Source organism: Accipiter gentilis, chromosome 30 (genome assembly GCF_929443795.1).
Source record: "Accipiter gentilis chromosome 30, bAccGen1.1, whole genome shotgun sequence".
NCBI lineage: Eukaryota > Metazoa > Chordata > Aves > Accipitriformes > Accipitridae > Astur > Astur gentilis.
The window spans coordinates 4,683,866-4,705,205 of NC_064909.1; the positions used below are offsets into that span (position 1 = coordinate 4,683,866).

General features: G+C 36.1%; 1 protein-coding gene across 1 annotated transcript in view; it reads right to left on the reverse strand.

The window, feature by feature from the left end:
* Nucleotides 1-21,340, reverse strand: part of PRKCE (protein kinase C epsilon) — a 300,046-nt gene that overhangs the window by 84,779 nt on the left and 193,927 nt on the right. Inside the window, exons 8-10 of the mRNA XM_049833478.1 lie at nucleotides 20,137-20,233; nucleotides 18,242-18,456; nucleotides 16,744-16,917 (exon numbers count right to left, since the gene is read on the reverse strand). Coding sequence (XP_049689435.1) covers nucleotides 16,744-16,917; nucleotides 18,242-18,456; nucleotides 20,137-20,233 — 486 coding nt within the window. The remainder of the gene's footprint in view (nucleotides 1-16,743; nucleotides 16,918-18,241; nucleotides 18,457-20,136; nucleotides 20,234-21,340) is intronic.

Consider the following 21,340-nt stretch of genomic DNA (forward strand, 5'->3'; position numbering starts at 1 on the left):
AAGGAGAATACACAAGGACATGCAAGCTCCTGAAAGATCGATGTGTCTGGAGTGTGCCAACACCACTGTACTTAATTATTCAAATGCTCTGCAATCTCTAGCTGTTTTTCAAATTAAGTGCTGCATTTGATATACAGAAATCTACTGGCCAATTTTTTTTCTGTCCTTTAAAAATCCACATTCAGATATTTTACATTCCATTTGGGATCAACCATTATAAGTCCTGTACTGCATAGGCAACATACCGTCTAATCCACATAATCTAATACTGTGCAGAAATTAAATGATTACTTCCAAAGATGAACATGGAAAATTATCGCATGTCACCTTAAGAATATAATTAATTTATTTATAACAACTACTACTGAGGCTTCATTGACTATAAACACTAAAACAACAAACAAAACTTAAGCCCCCTCCCCAAACCCAGAAAGAAAACAGCAATTGCACATGCTTCTCACATAGTGGCAGTGCCAAAAGCTGAATTTCTAACAGATGACAAAATGACACATCTCATCTGCAATACATACTTCTTTCTGGTCACTGGAAAAAAAAAAGAAAAAAAAAAGAAAAAAAAAGAAAAAAAAAAGAAGAAGAAGAAAAAAAAAAAGGCCAATGTTTCTGACCCTTCTGAAGTCAGTGGGAATATAACCATTATCTTCAAAAGGATCAAAACTGACTCATAAATCTTGTTTACCATTCTCATGAGCAACTTAATAGCAATCATGAGAAGAAAGAGTTTAGGATCACACCTAAGGTGAATACAGCCACAAAACACCAACGTGAAAAAACTGCAGTTCAAATTTTCTTATTACTCTTTTAAGAAGAAAATCCATTGCTGTCTGGATAGACAGGGCTACATGGGATTTCACAGCTGGCTTACTGTCCCAGCAGTGAACTGCTACTGAGGAGAGCAAACACCCTCTTTCCCACTTGCTGCCTTGCAGGCACCAGTGAGTGTCAGGCAGGTTAGAGCTGCTCATTAACACACAGATTATTTTCTGCAACTTCAGTTTTCAGCTCTACCAGCAAACTGATCCAACTCATCCACCCAAGGGCTCACTGGAACAGAGGCAATGGAAAGACTGCGTAGGCCCACCAAGAGGGATCAGAGGGGGAGACGTCCTCATCCACCAGCAGCAGCGGCACAGTCTCAGAGCAGTGTGCACATATCATGAAACTGCACTGTTAATTGGTCAATGTTCAAATGGCCTGGAATAAAACACCAGTGCTTTGGTTTTGTACAAACAGATCCAAACTGTTTATTGTCCATTTTTCACCCCTCAACAGTTAATTTCACTTTTTCAGCTTCACTGAATTAAATGTAGTCACTATTAAAACAAACAAACAAAACCAATTCCCCCTCCCCCCGCAAATTGGGCAGTATCCTGAAAAAAGTTCTCAATGACTTATACCTGACTGTCAGATATGGACTGAATAGATTTTCTGTATTCTTTCCAAAAACATTCTCATCAGATGAGAGATGCAGCAGTGAAATGTTACAAAACATTCCTACAATCTATACAGTGCCATCACTCAGTATCTTGCTTTCATCATTATGAGCCTGATCAAAAGCAAAGTAACTTTTATGAGTTCTGGATCAAATCACAATTCCAGTTACAAGTTTTGTAGCTTCACTTAATTGTTCCATGCAAACAGTGATAACGTAAGAACATGAACTTTATTTTTTAAGACATGGCTTTATTAAAGTACCCTTTTCTCAATATCAAGGCTGACTACAAAGAACATATGAAGATTAAAAACATGCAAAAATAAGTACAGGTTTTGATAAGGAGTAACCAAAAAATGAAGAATGTCTATACACTCAGTTGTGCTGCTTACCTGTCAAAAATCCCATCCCATGTGTATAACACCAGCAAGTTCTAAAGTAGGTTCAACAGCTTTTTATATTAAGAAAATAGCAGAAATGGCCAGTGTCTTGGTGACATTACAAGCATCAGCTATGAAAATGTCAAGGGTATTTACGAACAGTGAAGTGATGGAAGCTTCATCATAGTTTCAGAAGATATGGAAAATTCCTTTCAGGAATTTTTTTTCACTACATATGCAAAGTTAAGGCAAAATGCTTTTCCTTAAATAATGCATGAATAATGCATTCTCTTTGGATAATGCAAACAGGATTGCAACTAAAAATTTTAAAAGACCACCCATAATAGGTATTTCCTGAATTTCTAAAAAAAAAAAAAAAAAGCGTTGTTGTATCTGTGATTGCGGACACATAACTCTCTCTCTCTCCTTTCTGGTAGATAGAAGTATTAAAGTTTGAGCTCTTATATAAAAAAAAAAAAGCAGCTATCTTTCTTTTCATTGTAAATTAAGTGATCTCACTCTGTGTGTCAGAGAGAAGCATGATTGTATTTATTTTTCTAATTTCAATTATTTTAGGCTTTAAACTTCAAGCTGTGGAGTGTTCTGTCCCTGAAGTGGCAAAGCTTTTCAGCATATCGAAGAACAACTTGTTCACAGACATCAGTATCCTGAAAACAACAATTAGTGAATTGTGTATGTCCAAAATTATGTCAAAGGTTCACATAATTTTTTTAAAATAAATAATTTAAAAAATGCAGTAACTTCCAATGTATTTATTTTACTTTTCTTTCATAGCAACTGTGGTGTTATGTGAAACAAGGCAAGGAGAGTTTTTATCTTTCTTATTTCAGGATCAAAAACTGCACTCCGACCACAAGAATTGAACTGACAGACCAAGACAGCAAGCTAGTAAAGTAGGACAATGCAATTGGTGCCTGATAATTAACAAGAATTAGAAAGAAATCTCCTACTTTAGGAGAAAAATAACATCCTTGGTATATATTTCTGGCTCTGTAAGATTACCAAATGTTGAACTCGTAGTTTATATTTGCCCCAGTGGTTTCACATAGCATTTCCACAACTATTCCTGGACTAAAACAATGTTTAGGGAATGTAACATGCCGTAACCTTGGCCGAGTGCAATATTTCATTCTAAGAAAAAGTATATTAATCATTAAAAAATGTTTTCTGGAATTAGGAACAAAAGAGCAGCAGCAACAATTTGCACGAACAGCCTTTGTGATTCAGTAAGTACACCAGCAGCGATTTGAAGTTTCCCATTCGGTACTTTGTGGTCATGCTAACCGAGCATTTCAAAGCAAACTTCAGTTGTACGGACACAATTTCCCATGTCTTTGGTTCCACAGGAGAGAGAAGGTCTTTTTGAAATTTCCCCCTATTTTTGCCTTGAGGCTTCATGAGGCTCCTTTGAAGTTTATAACCTAAGATTTCTATGGGACAGCAATTTACATAATTCAAAGGAGAGCTTTAAGGAAAGATCACAAATTGCTACTTGTAAAATTAACAGACATCTACCCTTACAGGGAAAAAGAAGGAAAAGGAAGAATAATTTAAAACCTCAGAATTTTTCATTAACAGACTATAATATTTTCAACCTTCTAAGCATTCTACTTAAATCCTCAAATAATTTTATTTGTAGTCTGTTTCTCTTTCTGAGACCATCAGTAATTTGACAAAGGCAGTAACTTGCAAGCAAAACTTGTGGGTAGGACCAAAAAATGATGTAATTCTTCACTGTATCTTGATAAGATCTGGGAACTTTTTTTCATAGTTTAGATTTCTTTATTCAAACGTAACACAGTAAATTCAGTTTGCCAAGACAGAATGTTCTCTCTGCTGTTTGTTACTTGAATAATGTAATATAGCATTTGCTTCAAGAATATTTTCAAAAAGGACCCATAAACTTACGTCCTCTAACCTCTTCAAGCAGTAGCTTCCTCATTTCCTCAAAGAATGTAAACAACTTTAAAAACAACATACTACTAATGGATAAAACATTACTTTAATCTGGACAATGCCAGTAAATAAGCCTCCTTTCTGTCAATGCTCTTTGCAGAATGATGTTAACTGTGCAATCAGATAATGGTTAATGAATTTTAATGAAGTCTGTATTGTGTATCAAATCTTGAACCTGGTGATATTTTAGGTTCTAGGCAGCTGCCTGTGGCTTCTTAGATGCAAATAATCAGTCTAAATCCAGTTAAAATGTAGAGTGAAACAATACTCAGATATTGGGTTACACATGTGGCTGAGATTACATGTTAGCCTAAGGGATATTTGAACCACTTCGAGTGTTTCATATAATACCACACTGAACTCCACTGTGGAAACACAGTTAATCTCCTCGGGCATATCACCCAGCAACAATTCTTTCCTAACTTTTCCCACAGATTCATGGCAAATTTCCAAAAGTTCAGAGATTTGGTGAGTTTAAGCCCCTTTAAGTTCAGATTTCTATCTCAAACTCTCTCATTTCTGATCCAGAAATCTCATTAGATATGATCTTCCCATTTCTCATTATGCTAGAAAAGCTCTGCAAGCTTCCTTTCCTATGGTGCTGCAATACAGCAGTTGCCATTAAAAGGACTTGCTCTTGAATACTGCAAGCATGAAGGGGATGTTTATACATGCAATGCACAAAGCGAACATGTGGCAAAAGCCTGTATGAATGAGACCTCAGCAACATGACTACCAAGTTTCTCACATCTGAATGCAACCAAAGAGGACTTTCCATCACAGGGCTATACTGAATTTTAACCCCCTGAAGACAGCCCCTTTTCTTGCTCAAACCTTATTTCATTTTTACTCTTTGATTGTCTAAAAATACAAGTGAGATTTCTTGGATGTCCAAAGCAGCTAATTTTCTTTTAGAACTTGTTCTCCTACTGCATGGGTCCATAAATGAATCCATAGGTTATACTCATCAATATATCCAACACAGCTATTCTCATTTCTGAAAGAGTTGTCTATATCCTATATTTTCTTTAGAAATGCTCAGATAAGTGTGTTAAAAAGTGGCTGAATTAAGTTTACAATAACCTTTATTTCATTTCTTCTTCAGAAATTCAACAAAACAACACTGCAGACCAAAAATCTGAAAGACGATGGCATCACTCTTTGGCATGCTTCTTAATTAAGTCTAATGCATTATGCGTGATGCCCTTTTGGCTCTGGCATGACATTGCCAGCTGTGGTTCACTGCCTACACTCCTGATGGGAAAGCACAAAATACTGTAACACTTATCTCTTTCTTTCAGTACGTTGGGTCTTGGTGATGGAAAATGTAACTTGAGAACTGTAGTATCAAATTTATTATGTACTATTTACCTGTATTACAGCATGTAATATTTTTTATATCTAATATATGCATAACAACACATTATGGAAACGCATACAAAAAAACCTGCAGGGAATCCTGTTTTTTTCCTATCTGAGAAACCTCAGTATGTTTAGTTGTTGTTTCTAGGTGATCAGATAACTTTATTTCACTACTGTAGAAGATGATGGAGAAATAGTGCAGCTACATCAGGTTGGAGATTTTAAATGGCATAGACACTACTTTCAGAAATATCGTTAAAACGAAATGGTATAAATATTTATACTGCACTATAGGGTTGTCTGTTTACAGATGTGGTATTAAGAGGATTTCTCCCCTCCAGGGTGGAGAACAAAACATAATGCAACATTTACATTTCTAAATAGTTTCTCACTTTCAACACTTCCCACAAAAAATATTATGTGCAAAGGTGCCACTGCATTACACGCAAAACCACCGTCTTTGGCTCAGGAAATGCCCAAGTCATTAGTCTCCTGATATTGGGATAGTATTCTGGAAAAATGTCATGATACGCTTTACCCTGTACCTACACTCTTTCTGGGCATCTGCTTTGGCACTGCTAAAGACAGGATACTGGGCCAAACAGGCTGTTGGCTGTTCTTACATTAGTATCTCTTACACAGTCCTTCATGAGATCAGAACCTGGTTTTCCCTTCTCTTTGGCCCTTTATACAAATTAGCTTTCCAACAGAGGATGAAAGGAATCTAGCAAGAGGTTAAAAAGAGGTGTTTCCAGAGAAAAATTACATGAGCACACAGAATTAATGAAAACTGATAAATATGTGCAAAATCCTTAGTCTACATATAACATTCTCTGTTCACCATGTTTTCATAACCCTTCCTGAAAATAAAGCTCTTTATAAATATCCATTCATCTGCATAAGCACCACACACTGATTTTTTTGTTCTATATGATAAACATGACTTACCTGAGCCAGGCTTTTCCAATACCTATTGAAAGTCATTATTCATACACCTCTCTTCACTGTCTGGACTTCTGTGGTTTTATAAAAGCAAGTGACCTTTAAAAGCATTAATTGTATCTACTTCATTTTCCATACTTTCCTGTTTCCAGAACATGATTAATTTTTGGCAAAGCATATGCTTCACACAGCTGAAAACCCTGGCAATTCACAAGTATAAATTAGACAACAGGAAACACTGTCCAAAATTCCGCCATCATTTAAACCATCCAAACCCTCTGAAATAAATAAAGCAGCACAGAAGAAAATAGTGTGTTTTATCTTCAGGGTGTAGTTTTTTTCTACAATTCAGGAAGCAGTTTTAAGGGGCAGAATTTTGTATGATTATTTTAATATTGGATTTCTGAAGACAGAGAAGAGAAAATAAGTACTACTGTAGACTTCTCAAGAAACCATTTATCAATTAGATTATTTGAATTTACTTATCTTGTGTTATTCTGCAAAGCTTCTTGGAAAAACTTATTTATAGAAGGCTTATGAAATGGATCCCTTTCATCCTTCTATCGGCTGAATGGAAAGTTAAGTACCTAAAAGGACAATTTTCCTTCTTGTGTACTTGGCAAGGTATATATACTCTGAAAAGAAGAATTATAACTGGGTCTTTCTTGGATGTATTAAGGATAAAATGGGGTGGCTTCTCTAGGTCACAACTTAAAAATTAGTCTATGGAAATATGCAGACTTACTACTAGCTGGTATTATTCCATACACAATCAAAGTAGTTAAGTTTGTAAGTTAACCTTCAGAGTGCCTTCCATGAACACTCAGTTCCCTTATAATGTACTACCTTTAAAAGAAAAAAAAAATAATTTTCCAGCATAGCTATTGCTATTATTTAAATTATTTACAGTAGTGTCACTGAATGAGTATTATTTTTAAGAGTCACACCATTCTGACAAAATCTCATTAATCCTTAGAGGACCTAGTGGTCTTATTGCAACAAAGCTAACCTTGCACACAGAGAGTCACTGTGCATGGGAAAGCGACTTACAGTTATTAAATACACTGTGTGATGCAGTAAAATATGGATTAGTACACCCAATGTGGGAGAAGTAATATATTTCTGCTATACTGTGTAAGAAGAGAAAGACTGAACAAATTAAGCAGGGAAATAATTGGGAAATTATTGGGAAATTATTTAAAATACTGTTCTATACTAGTTTTATAATGTAATAGACATGTTAGTGGAATATATTTTGAAATCACAATATAAATAATTCATGCTTCAGTAATAATCAGAATCTACTTACTATGAAAAGGAACATTAACTAAAACTCACAGCCCTTTCCCTCTTTTCAGTCTCATTTAAAGGTGACTATGCACGTTTTTAGACATGGCAAGTGGAGAATGGAAAAAGAAAGTGTTTCACAGTAGTTCATAGCCATTTCCTGTAAGGTGAAACAGAAGAGTGCAAAATCTAATGTTCACTGTCACGATCTCCTGGTTGCTAAACACACTTTGCACTCCTATGAACTACTGTATTACTAAGCGCAGCCAGGAGTTGGAAGGAGTCTTTATTATTCAGGTTTCCTTAGTTCTGAACAATTACTTTTTAATGACTGATTGGTTTACCAGAAGAGAACACAAAGAATTAATGATAAGGTACAGTTTACCTGTACATGTTTTATAGATTTATGTTTACTGTTTCTTACTATTAAATAGTGTAAGTTGTATATGCTCTTTATACAGCATTTCAGCCCTGGCATAGAGACACTGTGGACTCACAGGCCCACCAATGACATACCACTCGCTCTGCTCCAGGTAGTCACTTGTCTTAAGTGCTAAGTTGACATTATAGATCACCTTCCCTGTCATCTTTTTTAAGGAGATAAAACAATGCACTGAATAATTCTCAGCTTACAGAATGGCCTTAGGCTCACCTTACGTGGGAACACAAAGAAGCTCTTTACATGCTTCCCCACACACAACCATGAGACTCTAGGCTGTGCATCGTTACTCCTAGCCCACAGTAATTAGGCAAGAGTAAACCCTGCTGCCATCAAAAAAGCGTGCGTGTTTCTGCTAAAAGTACTCACCCACAAGTGAGATAAAATGGCATAAACTGGATTCCCTTAAATCTTCTCACACACCTATTAACAGTGTAAAAATAATCTGATGGTGTGGTTTTGAAAAGAGGAGATAAAGTGTAATTTAAGTTAAACCCTACTCAAGTTTGGCCCACCTCACACATGGTGTATGGTGCAGAAGACATGTTATGCCAAAACTAAAATTACTGTGTCCATGATAAAAAATGCAATGAAAATTTTACTGAAGAAGCAAAACCAAATGTTTTGTAAATTCCACTTCTTTCCCATAGTGAAATTCTCTCATGTACTAGTATTTACTAAGCTTACTCTTGTTACCAAAAAGAAAAAAAAGTAGTACTATTAAAGTGCCCAAATGAATTCCAAAGAAAATAATTTCCCGCATTTAGAAAAGAAGCTGCAGAAGAATCAAATTTTATATGCAGCTTCCTTTTTCCTGACTCTTCCTTTGGGGTGCATTTGTTGTTCACTTGTAAGAGTAACACCTAACAAACACAGTATTAAATGTTTTCCTGCAATCACTTGGGTAAAACAGGCTTTCTTCAAATAGCTTTTAAAACAGTTAACTACCATATATGAGGTATCCTGATAGCTACCCATGTGAGCATTACATTTCCACTTATTTTAAAGATAGGTTTTATTTTTACAAATTAATGTTTATATTGAACGCATTAGAGGCAAATTGTGAATAGTGCTTGAGGGCTATAAAACGCAAGAAAAAGCACAAAGGCTGCTAGGACAAAGGGCCAGTGGTTTCATGTAGGTCATGTACTCAGGTCTCGTCTGTCCAAATGGGGGATCGTAGACCAGGTGTGAGGATGGTCTCAAGACCTAGGTGCAGAGGAAGGACAGAAATGAGGGTCACAGCACATGGCTGCAGGGTAACAGATCCTGCTACAAACCAGTCAGGCACATTTCTTCCAAGGGCTGTTTGCCACAAGGCAGATTACCCTTATCCTTCCCATTCCTCTCTCCCAAGACGAAACTAAACGAAAGGCCACAATCCAGCCTTAACCTGTATGATTTAATTTAAAGCAGCATTGTTCAATTATCCTGGTGTATGAGGAACAGCACTCCATTCCTACAAAAGTTGTCAGATTAAGAATGCCGGATGAGGAACCAACCAGCATGATGTTAACACAGCCATAGTGCCAATCTTACACAGAGATTTTGTGGACCCACTAAGTTCTCTTCAAAAGTGTGCTACCCCCTTTGCCCTGTTTGGATGACAATATTCCTGTCTCTTCTGATCTCTGCTAAAGCACAGTGTACAAGACAGACAGACAGACTTACCAGGAAAGTTACTGGCAGAGCATCTGGTAGATACTCTGAAAATTCCTCCCCTTAAATATGCATCAACTGCAGAAACACATTTTTCCCAAGAGGAAAAGTGTGCAATATGTACTTCTAGCTACTAGGTCCAAGAGATATGAGAACAGTACCTAAAAGGCCCTTAGCTCTACCAGTTATCCTAAAAACCTCCTGTCTGTACATGATCACATCAGGACTAAAATCTTGAAGTTGAATTTTACACTTGGCTACACTAAGATGTTTTTAACAGAGTGAACTACTGGCATGGTTAACTCTAAAACCCTAATATGCAGACGTAAGGACCAAGGTAAATAAAATCAGTACAATCTCCAGCTTGCCCTCACCTATTTCATGATGGCAGTTGCAGTGATTTCTGGCCACAGATGCTGACTCGGGACTACTCCCGGGGTTGTCGAGGCCTCAGTTGGTTACAGCAAAGCAATCCATGGAGCTGCAGCTGCAGCACTCACTTGTATACTTGCAAACTAGGAACAAGCCCTAGCTTTGAGAGGGTGTGAAAGAGTCCTGTTCAGTTTGGGTGCTACATCACAAAATAAAAGTCTTTCCTGTCTGAAAGAGATGCATTTAGACTCTTCTGATTGATGCTGGAGGAGTAATTTCTCCTACAGGCCCTTGATGAGCCTGGCTGCACTGATAGCCTGACTTGCAGTTTAACACTAAAAGGACTAATGTGAACAATGAATCTTCAGTGAGCTAACCAGGCTTTAATAATCCTTCAAGAGCAGCTAGCAATAACTGAGCAGCATAACAGCAACTTCCCCAAAACCGGGTCAACATACTGGATATAGGGGCTTGTGTGTGTGAGAGACAATGATTACAGTATTTAATCATCAGCTTTACCGTTCCAACTATTCTTTACGACAGTGTCTACTTTTAGACAATACAATGATTGCGGTCAATGCATTCATACTGTGTAGCACTCAACAGGAAACCTAAATTTAACATACACAGTACTCAAATTTCTGAAAAAAATTATTCTGCCAAAATTTCATGTATTTACATGACTTCTTGACTGTATGATATATGAAACATCACCAGATACCAGTCTAACTTCTAGTGCTTCAGGAAATATTCTGAAGAATGAGTCAGTATCAGTTCATTTTAATTTCTTATGATATGAACTGCCTGTAGAAACTAGCTGGGAATTAAAAAATAGCTACTATTGCATATATTCTATGTATATGCATATATAATAATACAGTTAAATAAAATATTAAAATTCAGTTTGAATATAAATATGTATACATGTATATAAAAAGATACCATACTATAAACAGTATAAATAACATTGCTGTATACTTACTTACCATTTTATTCTACTTTTTTACCACAGTTAACACTTACCATTAAGAAAACTTTGTCAATAATTTTATATTTAAATTGTATTAAAATATTTTAGCACTGAAGTAGCTAAAAATAAAAAGGGCTAATTTAGTCTTTTGTCTCCACATGTACGAATCCACAGAAGCAGGGATAATAATGAACAGATTTGGGCCCTAAAAAGTTCTAATTTGACACTAATCAGTAATAAAAGGCAATGCAAACTTGTGTTAAACTGATTACACCCATATAGCAATATCTGCATAATGGCTTTAGCTGCTTAGCAACAAAAGTACAAGAATACCAGATAAAATGGATTATAAGCCCAGATGAATGTAACAGTGGCCAGTCAGGTTAATTTGCACTGTATATCATAAATGACACTCCTTTGAGCTATTACTGCAGAAGACATTTACTTTTTTGTACAAATACACGTAAGAGAAATAAGACTTGCTTTTCCACTACCAAAGACAGTTTTGGTCACATACTACAGTGATTTTTCTTAAATTAACTTAGAAAACATGACCTAAAGACATCATAAATACATGATTCTCTTTCCTTTTGCTGTTTTCTTATACAAATAAAACAAGTCCCTTTAAAAATGGAACTCCATTTTACACCTTTTGCAGTGTTCCACTTTTCCATACTGATCCTTGTACACTATAATAGTATTGTACTGCTGGACTTCCAAACCCTTCTTGGAAACATTTAAATACAAGCCATGAGTAGAAGAAGGACTGATTACTCTTGGTTTTTACAGAAGGGTCTGATGCAGAAAGAGGTCCAGAGGTCTGCCAAAATCGAAGGCACATCATGACAGCTGAAACTGAAATAAAATCTCCTAAATCTTGGCTTTATAAACACCGTCCTTCTAGTATTAGCCAGAGTGTGCTAGATACAGTGCAAACACACAGAAAGGAATAGCACCTGAATCACAGTACTCACAATCTAGCATAAACCAGTAGTAAGCCACTAGGTAGAACATAACAGTTAAGGGATCAATATGGTTACAATAGGGTCACTACAGCCTATTTCTAGATGTCCTTCAGTTCTGCCACTGTCATGTGGCTAATCTCTAACTTACAACACCAGAACACAGGAAAGAAGTGAATGACCTTGCAGGTCAGCTCAGGACCTATGCTATGAATAGATATGCTGCTTTTAACATGCAGACAATTGCAAGGAAAAAAATATTGGGGGGGATAAGTCTAACTATTTACCTGTTCTAACTGACTTTCTGACCTTCTCTATCCTTTATTTAATTACTTGTTTTCTCTAATAGAAATCGCCATAAATGTTGACTAAGGCTGCTTTACAAGTTACGCAACTCTATCACTCAACAGAAACATTGCTCTGTACTAATAGTACTCTCTACTAAAGCAATTTTGTGGAATACCGTACTCTGAAAAGAGCAGGAGAGCACTATTTTCAAAATTATCTAATTTCACAAAGTTGGATAAAAAAGCAAATGGTAGATGTTAAAAGCAGTAGCTCGCCAGTCTTCTAAATTTATAATGAATTATCATAATAGAGCTTTTACTGTCTTAAATTATTTAAAAACCCAGAAAATTCTTAAAGTATTTATTAGGATAATTCATTATAAATTATAGGGTGTGCACATATATGTGTATGCATCTCAGGGTAGAGGTCTAGAAAATTTTAAGTACTATGAACAAAGTTGACAGGGGTGTAGGATGAATAAAGTCAAACCAGTCATACCTTTACTTGTAGAATCTCAACTTTCCACTAAAAAAAGACTTTCATTTTCACAGTTCTGAACCTTCCAACTGTGAACAAAGTATCATAAATACAGAAATGTCTTCAGAGAAAATAGCTCTAGAAATACCTTAACCCCCTTTGCCAGCCACCTGACTGAAAAATTATCAATAAAACCTAATGCTGATAATGTTCCATAGTTGAGCATTGAAGCATGGTATGAGGTTGGAGTGAAGAACACACTGGAGAGGGGAATTGGGTAGCATCAGCATTATTGTCAGGTAAGGTACTCCTTAATGAAAACACAAAGAACTAGCACACAGAAGAGAAAGAGAAGATAAGAGGAAGAGTGAAAAAAGAATGTAAACAATAGTAGTGCTGAAAAAACCCAACATTTTCTCAATAAAGGACACAACAAAGTCCCAAATAAATCAAAGATGATGATAAGCAAAGGTCAGTTATTACAAAAATGCTGTACCCTGTATGCTAGGCCTTGGGCAAGTTTTGCTATGGGACTGCCAAATACAGAATGTGGTATTGTTTGTTTATATCCCAGCTGACAGACCACATGCAAAACAGAACTCAAACCTCTGAATACACTGATGTATGCATTGACCATATTCTGGAAAAACAAGAAGGGAAATGCTGCCTTAGTATAGGAGTGTTGAAAAATACCATCCACTGTAACATGGTTTTATAATATATGCTACACTAAACTATTTGAGCTCCTTCCACATAAAAACATGCATCAGCTGAGGTCCTGCCTGTAGATTTTACATTCTTTCTAATGGGTAGGACTGGGTTGCTGAGTTCATACCTCAAACTATTGCAGAAAACATCATATATCAGCTTTGCATACTTTATCCCAAGCTTTGGACCAGAACCCAGCTCTCTTGACTTCCATGCCACAGCAGAAGATCGCAAAACAATACCTGAAGTACAGTATTTGAATATACATAATTTTAATATAGAATGTTGACTGGGGGGGCACACTCATTTTTTGATGGGCTTAAAGCAAAGTGGTATCATCAAAGTTAGCTTCTTCATTAAGTAGGAATATGGGAAATACCAGTCCCAAGAATATTCTTTTAAAATAAGGAAGTTAGATGGGACTGCTAAAAGTAAATTCAGATATGTAGGGCTAAAACCACATTGGTGTATAAGGTATGCTGTTATTAGCCATTATTTGGTATGATTTCTGAATTCCAAGTTAAATTTAAATATGATCCCTTACTCGTTGTGATAACAATAGTATCATGTAGTAAATGATACTAATGAAAAGTCTGCTCCATATAAAAAACAAGTAATACTGAAGCATACTTACTCTAAAAAGCGTATTAGGCAACTTTTCTGCAGTGTCTTCACCTTATTACTGAAGGAAAACACTGCAATATTAAAGACAAACTCATACACTTGCATTTTTGTGGAAAAGGAACAAAGCAAGTAATCTCATTACATAAAGTCAGCCTCTGAGTGCTTTAACAATGAATACTGAGTCAATCTTCCCATTAAGTCAGGGTGTATACAGCAAATATGCTCTACTTGAAATGCAAAATTTAATTCCAGCATGATCACTTCAGGGACCAGTTCTGCAAAGTACAGCAGCCGTGGCATGACATACAATCGCAGCATAAGTAACTATACACTACTGTTAAACACATTTTAAACTCTATTGTACAATAGCCTTTGTCACAGTAAAGCTATTTTAACCATGGACCATGTTTGTTTGAACAAGTTTTTCTACCTGTTTTTCCACTGAACCTTAGCAAATCATCCAGTGACTAATTTACTTGGTACGTTTTCATTTGTTATCATTCATAAATAATTTATAGCTTTAGCAGATGTATTGCTTTTGCTTTTACATATGGTTTGGATTTTTGTTTCTTTATAGAGTTCTTCACAAATTGTTCACAGGCCATGCTCAAAAAACCCCTTCAATTATTCAACTGTGAACTTCTAATTTGATTGGGTATCACTAGGTGTAGTTTTGGTTGTTTGATAAGAGTCACTAGCCTATGACTTGTAACTATAAATCACTTAACTATCAGTTCCTCTGAGTTCAAGCAAAGCCACAAACTATAGTTTCTATCTGGTCAAGGGATCTGGGAAGAGAGAAGATTGTGAGAAGAATCTCTGAATATCTTTCTTTGATGAATGGCTTTGGAGAGCAGGGAGGAAGGCAGAAAGCATGATACAAAACAGGGGAGAACAGATGAGAAATAAAAAAGGAAAGAAATCTCCAGGAAACCAGAGGAGTCGCAGGAGAACCTTGTGTCATAATTCACTTAATGTAAAACTGATCTTTACCGATGTTCTGCCACATGATTTACATCAGGGTGCTGATACATTTATTTACACTTCATGGAGTGCGGTCTGCCTTAGTCCTAAAGGTCCCTCTGTGTTCACAGAGTTTATCCTTCACCCCAGTACAATCTTTTTATCACTTCCTTCATCTGAAATAATAAGCTCAATTGTAGTTACAGATTTTACAGTAATACGTTAGAACATTTAAAGAGTATGTTCACACGCATATTCAAATGAAAGTCTGAATGCATGAAACATCCATTGTAGACATAAATTGTATACACACCTTCCTGGGCCAATTTTTTGTGTCAACTTCAAAGCATATAAAAGGCTAATGCATCTTCACTATTTTAAGAACTGTATAAACATACTAAACATTTATTATTTGCATATTTGAACACACTGTAATCTTGACCCTACTAGCCATTTTCCTATAGTTTTCCCACTGCCCTATTTATCTTTCCTGACAACTTTGCTGGAAGACCTTTTAGTCACAGATTTTCTGTAATTCTACACACATAGTTATTGCAATTGCTCATGTGTGCCATACATAGTTTTGGTTGTAATATGTGAATATGTAGGTATTTACACATGCGCACACCTAGACTCATACACGCCATTAATAACTCTTAATTTTGCTCAATATGCTAATTTAATTGTTCATTAAATTTGCCAAATTTTTCCATTAAATTGACTCAAATACTCAAATGTAGTATCTTACTGAAACAAAAAAAATATCCCAGAAGTTTGAAGGAAGTTGATTGCTTTTAAAGTGTTCTATTTAAAACTTACGTATATCCTAATGTCTAAATTTATTCCCTACAGGTCAGGAACTCATTCCATTTAAATGAATGGCATATTTAGTTCAAGAGCCAAAAGTTCAAACCTTAGTTCTTTGAAATAGTAAACATTTTATCAGGCACTTCAAAAATAAAGGATGCTTCTGTAAATATCATTATATATGATTGGTATTCTATCTGCAAGACAGATTCGCCTTGTGGGGGTTTTTTTTGTCCATAAAGCTTTCTGGACAATCAGGTCAGACTGTCAGACTGTCAAACTGTCAGCTCAGCTGAATGACAAGGGAGAAGTAAGAGACTAAAAAATGAAAACCAGAAATGTTCTGTGAACACAGCTGGTTTCAAGCACTTTGAGTGGATTCAGAAATCCTACGGTCTGCTACACCATACAAAAGTTCACTTACGTTTAAGCAGCAAAACTAAGACAGGTGCTATGAAGAGGAATTCTGTATGAAAAATTACCAACAAGGAACACAGCACAGGAACAGGCTGTCATTATCAGCTCTCTCTGCCGTTCCTTCTCCCTGCTCCTCAAGCACATGGGAGGCATTAGCACTATAGGAACTTATTTGATAAGCAGTATACCTAGTTCATTTCGTTTCTGAACATTTTGTATACTACACAGCACAAAAAACCTGGAAAGATCAGTATTCTGCCATAATCTCATTTCTAAGATAATTTTAGAATTTTTACTCTGAATACTGGATGTTAAAAACATTTGTACTTAATTCAACAAACAATACACCCTATTAATGTACAGAAGAAACCCAGAAAATGGTACCTTAGTAGGTTTTTTTGTGGTTTATGCATGCAGGGTTTTTAAAATTTTTTTTAACTCATTTACTGCCATCTCCTGGTACTCACCAGGTAATAGTATTTATGCTACTTAACAGCAGCTAGTACTCCTGTTCAATACCACTGAAATGCTGAAATGCCACAAACCTCTCAGAAATATTTTTTAAATATTGCTGTACTATTTACGTTGCTGTCTTTTATTCTGGAAATAGTGAATATTGTTCCTTGGGCACAAACTGGTAAAAGGTTCATGGAGCTTACCTTGGTCTGGAAGCAGCAGTAAAGTTGTGTTAGGTATGGGTGTTTCCGTGCTAATGCCAGAATTCTCTTTTCTGTCATTGTACAGTCTACATCATCATCTTGAAGTATGACATCTTTCTTCAACACTTTCACTGCATATACTTCATCTTTTCCTTTTAGCTCAGCTAACATTACCTAAAACAAACAGAAATTCTGTTTGCATATGAACAACAGATACCATAATGCAGGGTTGCATATGCATTTGACTGCACTGGAAATATAAAGACAGTTATATACTTGCCTGAATGAAGTTGAATATTTATAAAACTAAAAGTAATGTAATTTTAGAAAATTATACCTCTGGTATTCTTTAAATTTGAAACAGACAGTATCTATTTTATTGTTAGTTAAGAATGCAGAAGATAAGAAGTTTTTATCCCCTCATTCAAATATTGTAATGAGTGCCTACTAGTGAGATCTCAAAAACTAAAAAAGAAAGTAAGTTGATACAGAACAGAAATTTATTTCCCACTTTTATCTCCCACTTTTGGTAGTGAAATTTGTGTATAATGAACTTAGTATACAATCCCATGTACCATTCCAGCTGCTTTAAACTTGATTTTAACTACTACTATTGTTTAAGGTTCAAGTCCTATACCCTGTTTAAGGTCAGTTCTGGCTTGGAGCCAGGGTAACCTTCAGAGAAAGGATTAGAAAACAGGGAGACAAAAGAACTTCTTCAGCCCTGTTCCCCTGCATCTGCAGTTCCCATGTACCAAGGAAGGAAGAGTGTACTTGTGAAAAACAGATTCACATTTCAGTCTTCCCCTTTGATTCCACAGTGCACAGACTGTGAAAAGAAAATCTGTAAGCCCTGTAAATAGAGCAATGCCCCTTCCACCATCATCAGTTTCCTACTGTGGGAAGGCATCTAGTGAGTTGCATCTTTGCTGCATACATGGTATTTCTGACAGCTGTCTAAGCCTCTTGCACTTGTTGTATACGAGTGGAAACGCTTGAGTTCTGCTTCCTTCAGCACTGAACACACCCACTGAGGGAAAATAAGCACACAAACTGTTCTGTGAAATAAGTAAACTTGAACTGGGTATTATCTAGAAAGGGAATGAACTCAGAACTCCACGGCATTATTCCTGGGCTGATTTTTCCTGCTTGACTACAACTAATTATCTTGTTGAACAGTATGTACGTAGCTGTATGTATGTCTTCATTACCAATATCCTGAAATAGTGAAACATTGACATTTTGTTTCAAAAGGCTTGACCATAGTTAAGGAAGAGTGCTACAGCACAGAAAATGCCCGCTGATCAGGAGGCTGATGTTCCTGATCTGTGGGGTAAAAGCCACTTTTACCCAATGGGTAAAATTAGGAAACCACTAGGGTGGAAGCACTTTCTGAATGTCATTATGAATACTTTCAAAGGAGTACAGTAAAAAAAAGCCTGCATTTGAGTTGGAAAAAAAAAAAAAAAAAAAAAAAAAAAAGAAAAAAGCTGCCCACCTTGCCAAAGCTGCCTTTTCCTAATACTTTGATGAAGTTGAACTCTTCAAGGCCTATTCGCTTGGTCTGGGCCTGTTTGACCTCCCCATTTTCACCATTCTCCCCAGTTTTGTTAAGCTGGTTGTCTGTTGACGTTGTAGCTGTTGCTCTGTGTTCCTCTCCCCGATTGTCAAATGATAACGCTTTCCTAATGTTGTTTTCCAGCTCTTTGATTTCTGTGGAAAAGTGAGAAAAAAGTACTCGTTTTAACCAACCATCAGAAAAACAGCCTATGTTAGTCTACCAGTTTTAGGAAGGGACATACATCATCCTTGAATGCTGTATAGAGCATTCTGTGGTTAAGAACACATATTTAGCAAACTGCTTCTCCACCTTACAGTAATCAGCCAAAACCCTGCTCTAACAGGAAGGGTGGCCTTTTAAAATGAACCTTAGAGAATGACATGTCCAAAACTTGAAAGATAAGCCAGAATAGTAGTCAGATAGTTGTTTTTAGTGATTTTTGGGTGTTCCTGTACACAGAGAAGTATTTTGTTTTGAATACCCCTATCTTCCTGCAGCACTTACTCATCTTCCTGCTTAAGTATTTTAGGGTTGTATCTTCAAAAGTTCAAAGGATAGTTGGGTGTCCCAGTCCTTGAAGTCAACATGAATGGAGCATCTTACGCAGCTCCAGCTGTTATCAGACACCTGCCAATAAAGTATTTGACTACTTCTTAGTGCCACTTCAAGCAGCAATTGTGCAGATCTGCTAAATGGTTCTGAAGGCTTCTCAGTGTTAAACACAGTGAGTCCTGGTGACTAACAGACCTCAGCTCTGCCTCATGCTCTTGCATAGTACTTCTGCCTGATGGCCTTGGAAGCAACAGCTTTACTGGACAGCTAAAAAAGTGAAATTTAAGAGAGAATTTAGACAATTCTTTGTTCTTATTTTAAGCAAAAGATCAGATATTTAAAAAATAATATTTAACCAAAATACTGTCTGCGAAACCAAAAGGTTGACAAATTTAAATTAGTGCTGGACTCAGAGTTTTACAGTACTTATTACCATGGAGCTTGGGAAGTGTCTTTCCTGAAAATAACGCTGAGAAATTTCTCAACTGTAAACAAATTTCAAAAAATTTGACAAAAATATATCCATCTTCCTACATCTTGGTGTGAAGATTTTTCACTCATCAGTTTAGACACATGATGGTACATAAGATACCTCAAAGACTATGATTTTTAAAAACAACAATCAGGTCAGATTCAAAAAGTGCTGCTGACATACATGTTCTGTCAATCAGGCTGTTCAGCTTAATGAAATCAGGTCATATCAGTGAAGATTAAAATATTTATCTCCAAATCTATGCATGAAAAAAATCGCTGAAAAGAAACAGTTTTACAAAGCCTCTGGAGACCACACAGACACACTAGCATAGCCTAACTGGACAGAATTTTTTATTACTGCAAATGTTCAACATGGAATTGCAAGGAGGCAATTTTGTCTCAAAAACTTATTAACGGATAGAGGCTTTTCAGATAAATAAAGGTGCTCTCAGGTTCTGTGGTACTATTTAAAACATTTTCACTCTTACAATAGAATATATAACCTCCTTACATAAAGGTATTTGGTTAGCAAGGACTCATCTAGTAAACTTAACAATATTTTAAGATGAATGTTTTATAACTTTCCCTTTAAAAGCCACTTAATTTCACAGATTTAAACAAAATGAGAAGCAGGCCTTTTAAAAAAGTTCTTGCTGTTCCTAACATTAAATGCTTCATTTTCTGGCGGTAACTACTTTGTTGATTTGGTTCTAAAGAGGCTGGGGCTGATAGCTTTTTTACACCTCATAAAGAAGGAAAATATGTAACAATAGATATCAGTTAGGACATAAAAAGAGATGTTTGACCTTGATCACATGGAGAAGTTGGTGCTGACTTTGACCTATCTTCTTCTGATGATGTGCTTCCAGGAACTGGTTGTTGAGTCTCTGCACCTGCAATTAGCTAAGAACAATTCCAAAAGGGGTACTCAGCTATGAGATCCTCCCATGCCAAGAGGAAATTTAATTTAACAACATTAATTCACAAGTAGAAGTATGAAGGAAAGTGAATATTTTCTACCCCTACAGATTCGCACTGGCAGGACCTCAACCATACACTAGATGGCATCACATCAAACGGAGACCATAATATAAACAGAGAAATAACAAGCAATTTAAAGAAAAATAGGTTCTTAGGATGGAATAAATGTAATAAGCGTACCCAGCGAGTGGGAAAGTTTTGTATAACCACTATGAGTTTGTGTAGAAATCTATCCGGTAAATACATTTAACTACAACAAGTATTAGCAAGCACTGCAAACTAGCTCATGCAGTAATGACGTGCCATCTTTTCACAGGAGTCACAGATCCATTAATTTATTCCTGAGTTTTCTATGTTTCTGCAACATTTTAAAACAGTGTACATGGCATCCAAGTGTGCAATAATCAGGAAAATTAACAAAACCAAATGTCAATGTTTTAAGAAATTATCGTAAAAATTGCCTATTTCTATAAGTGAGAGTAGTGGGTCTGTTGTCACAATCATGCAAATAGAGATAGAAAGTGTGGCCAAATTCTGACCCAGGATACATATTATCAATCCAGAATAACTCCATCAGCTTTGGATGTACTTGGGGTGACCTATGCCTTTTTTTCTAGAACAGTCTAGTCCTTCATATAATAGTGATGATAACCTTGGAACCGTCATCTAGCAAACAGCTCCTCTTCATGAGAATCAGTCCATTGCTCATTTATCAGCATTTATAATGTTATGGAGTAGTGCTGCGTCTCAATCAATCAATTATCCAATGCCAATTCTGATCCAAAGAGACATTTATGTTTTTATGAACTGTTGCATCAGACACTGACCCTCTCTCTCCTTTCTCAAAATTAAAAAGCAGAAATCCTTCCAGACTCTCTACAGACCCCAGGTTTGCAAAATTGTAGCAGGTCAAGATAAATTTCATATCGAAATTCAGAATAGATGACTTGCACTCATAAATCAAAAGCCAAAGTCTTAGTTCTGTACTGACTTAAAAAAAAATTCTTGTGCAAGTCAAGTGAGTGGGTA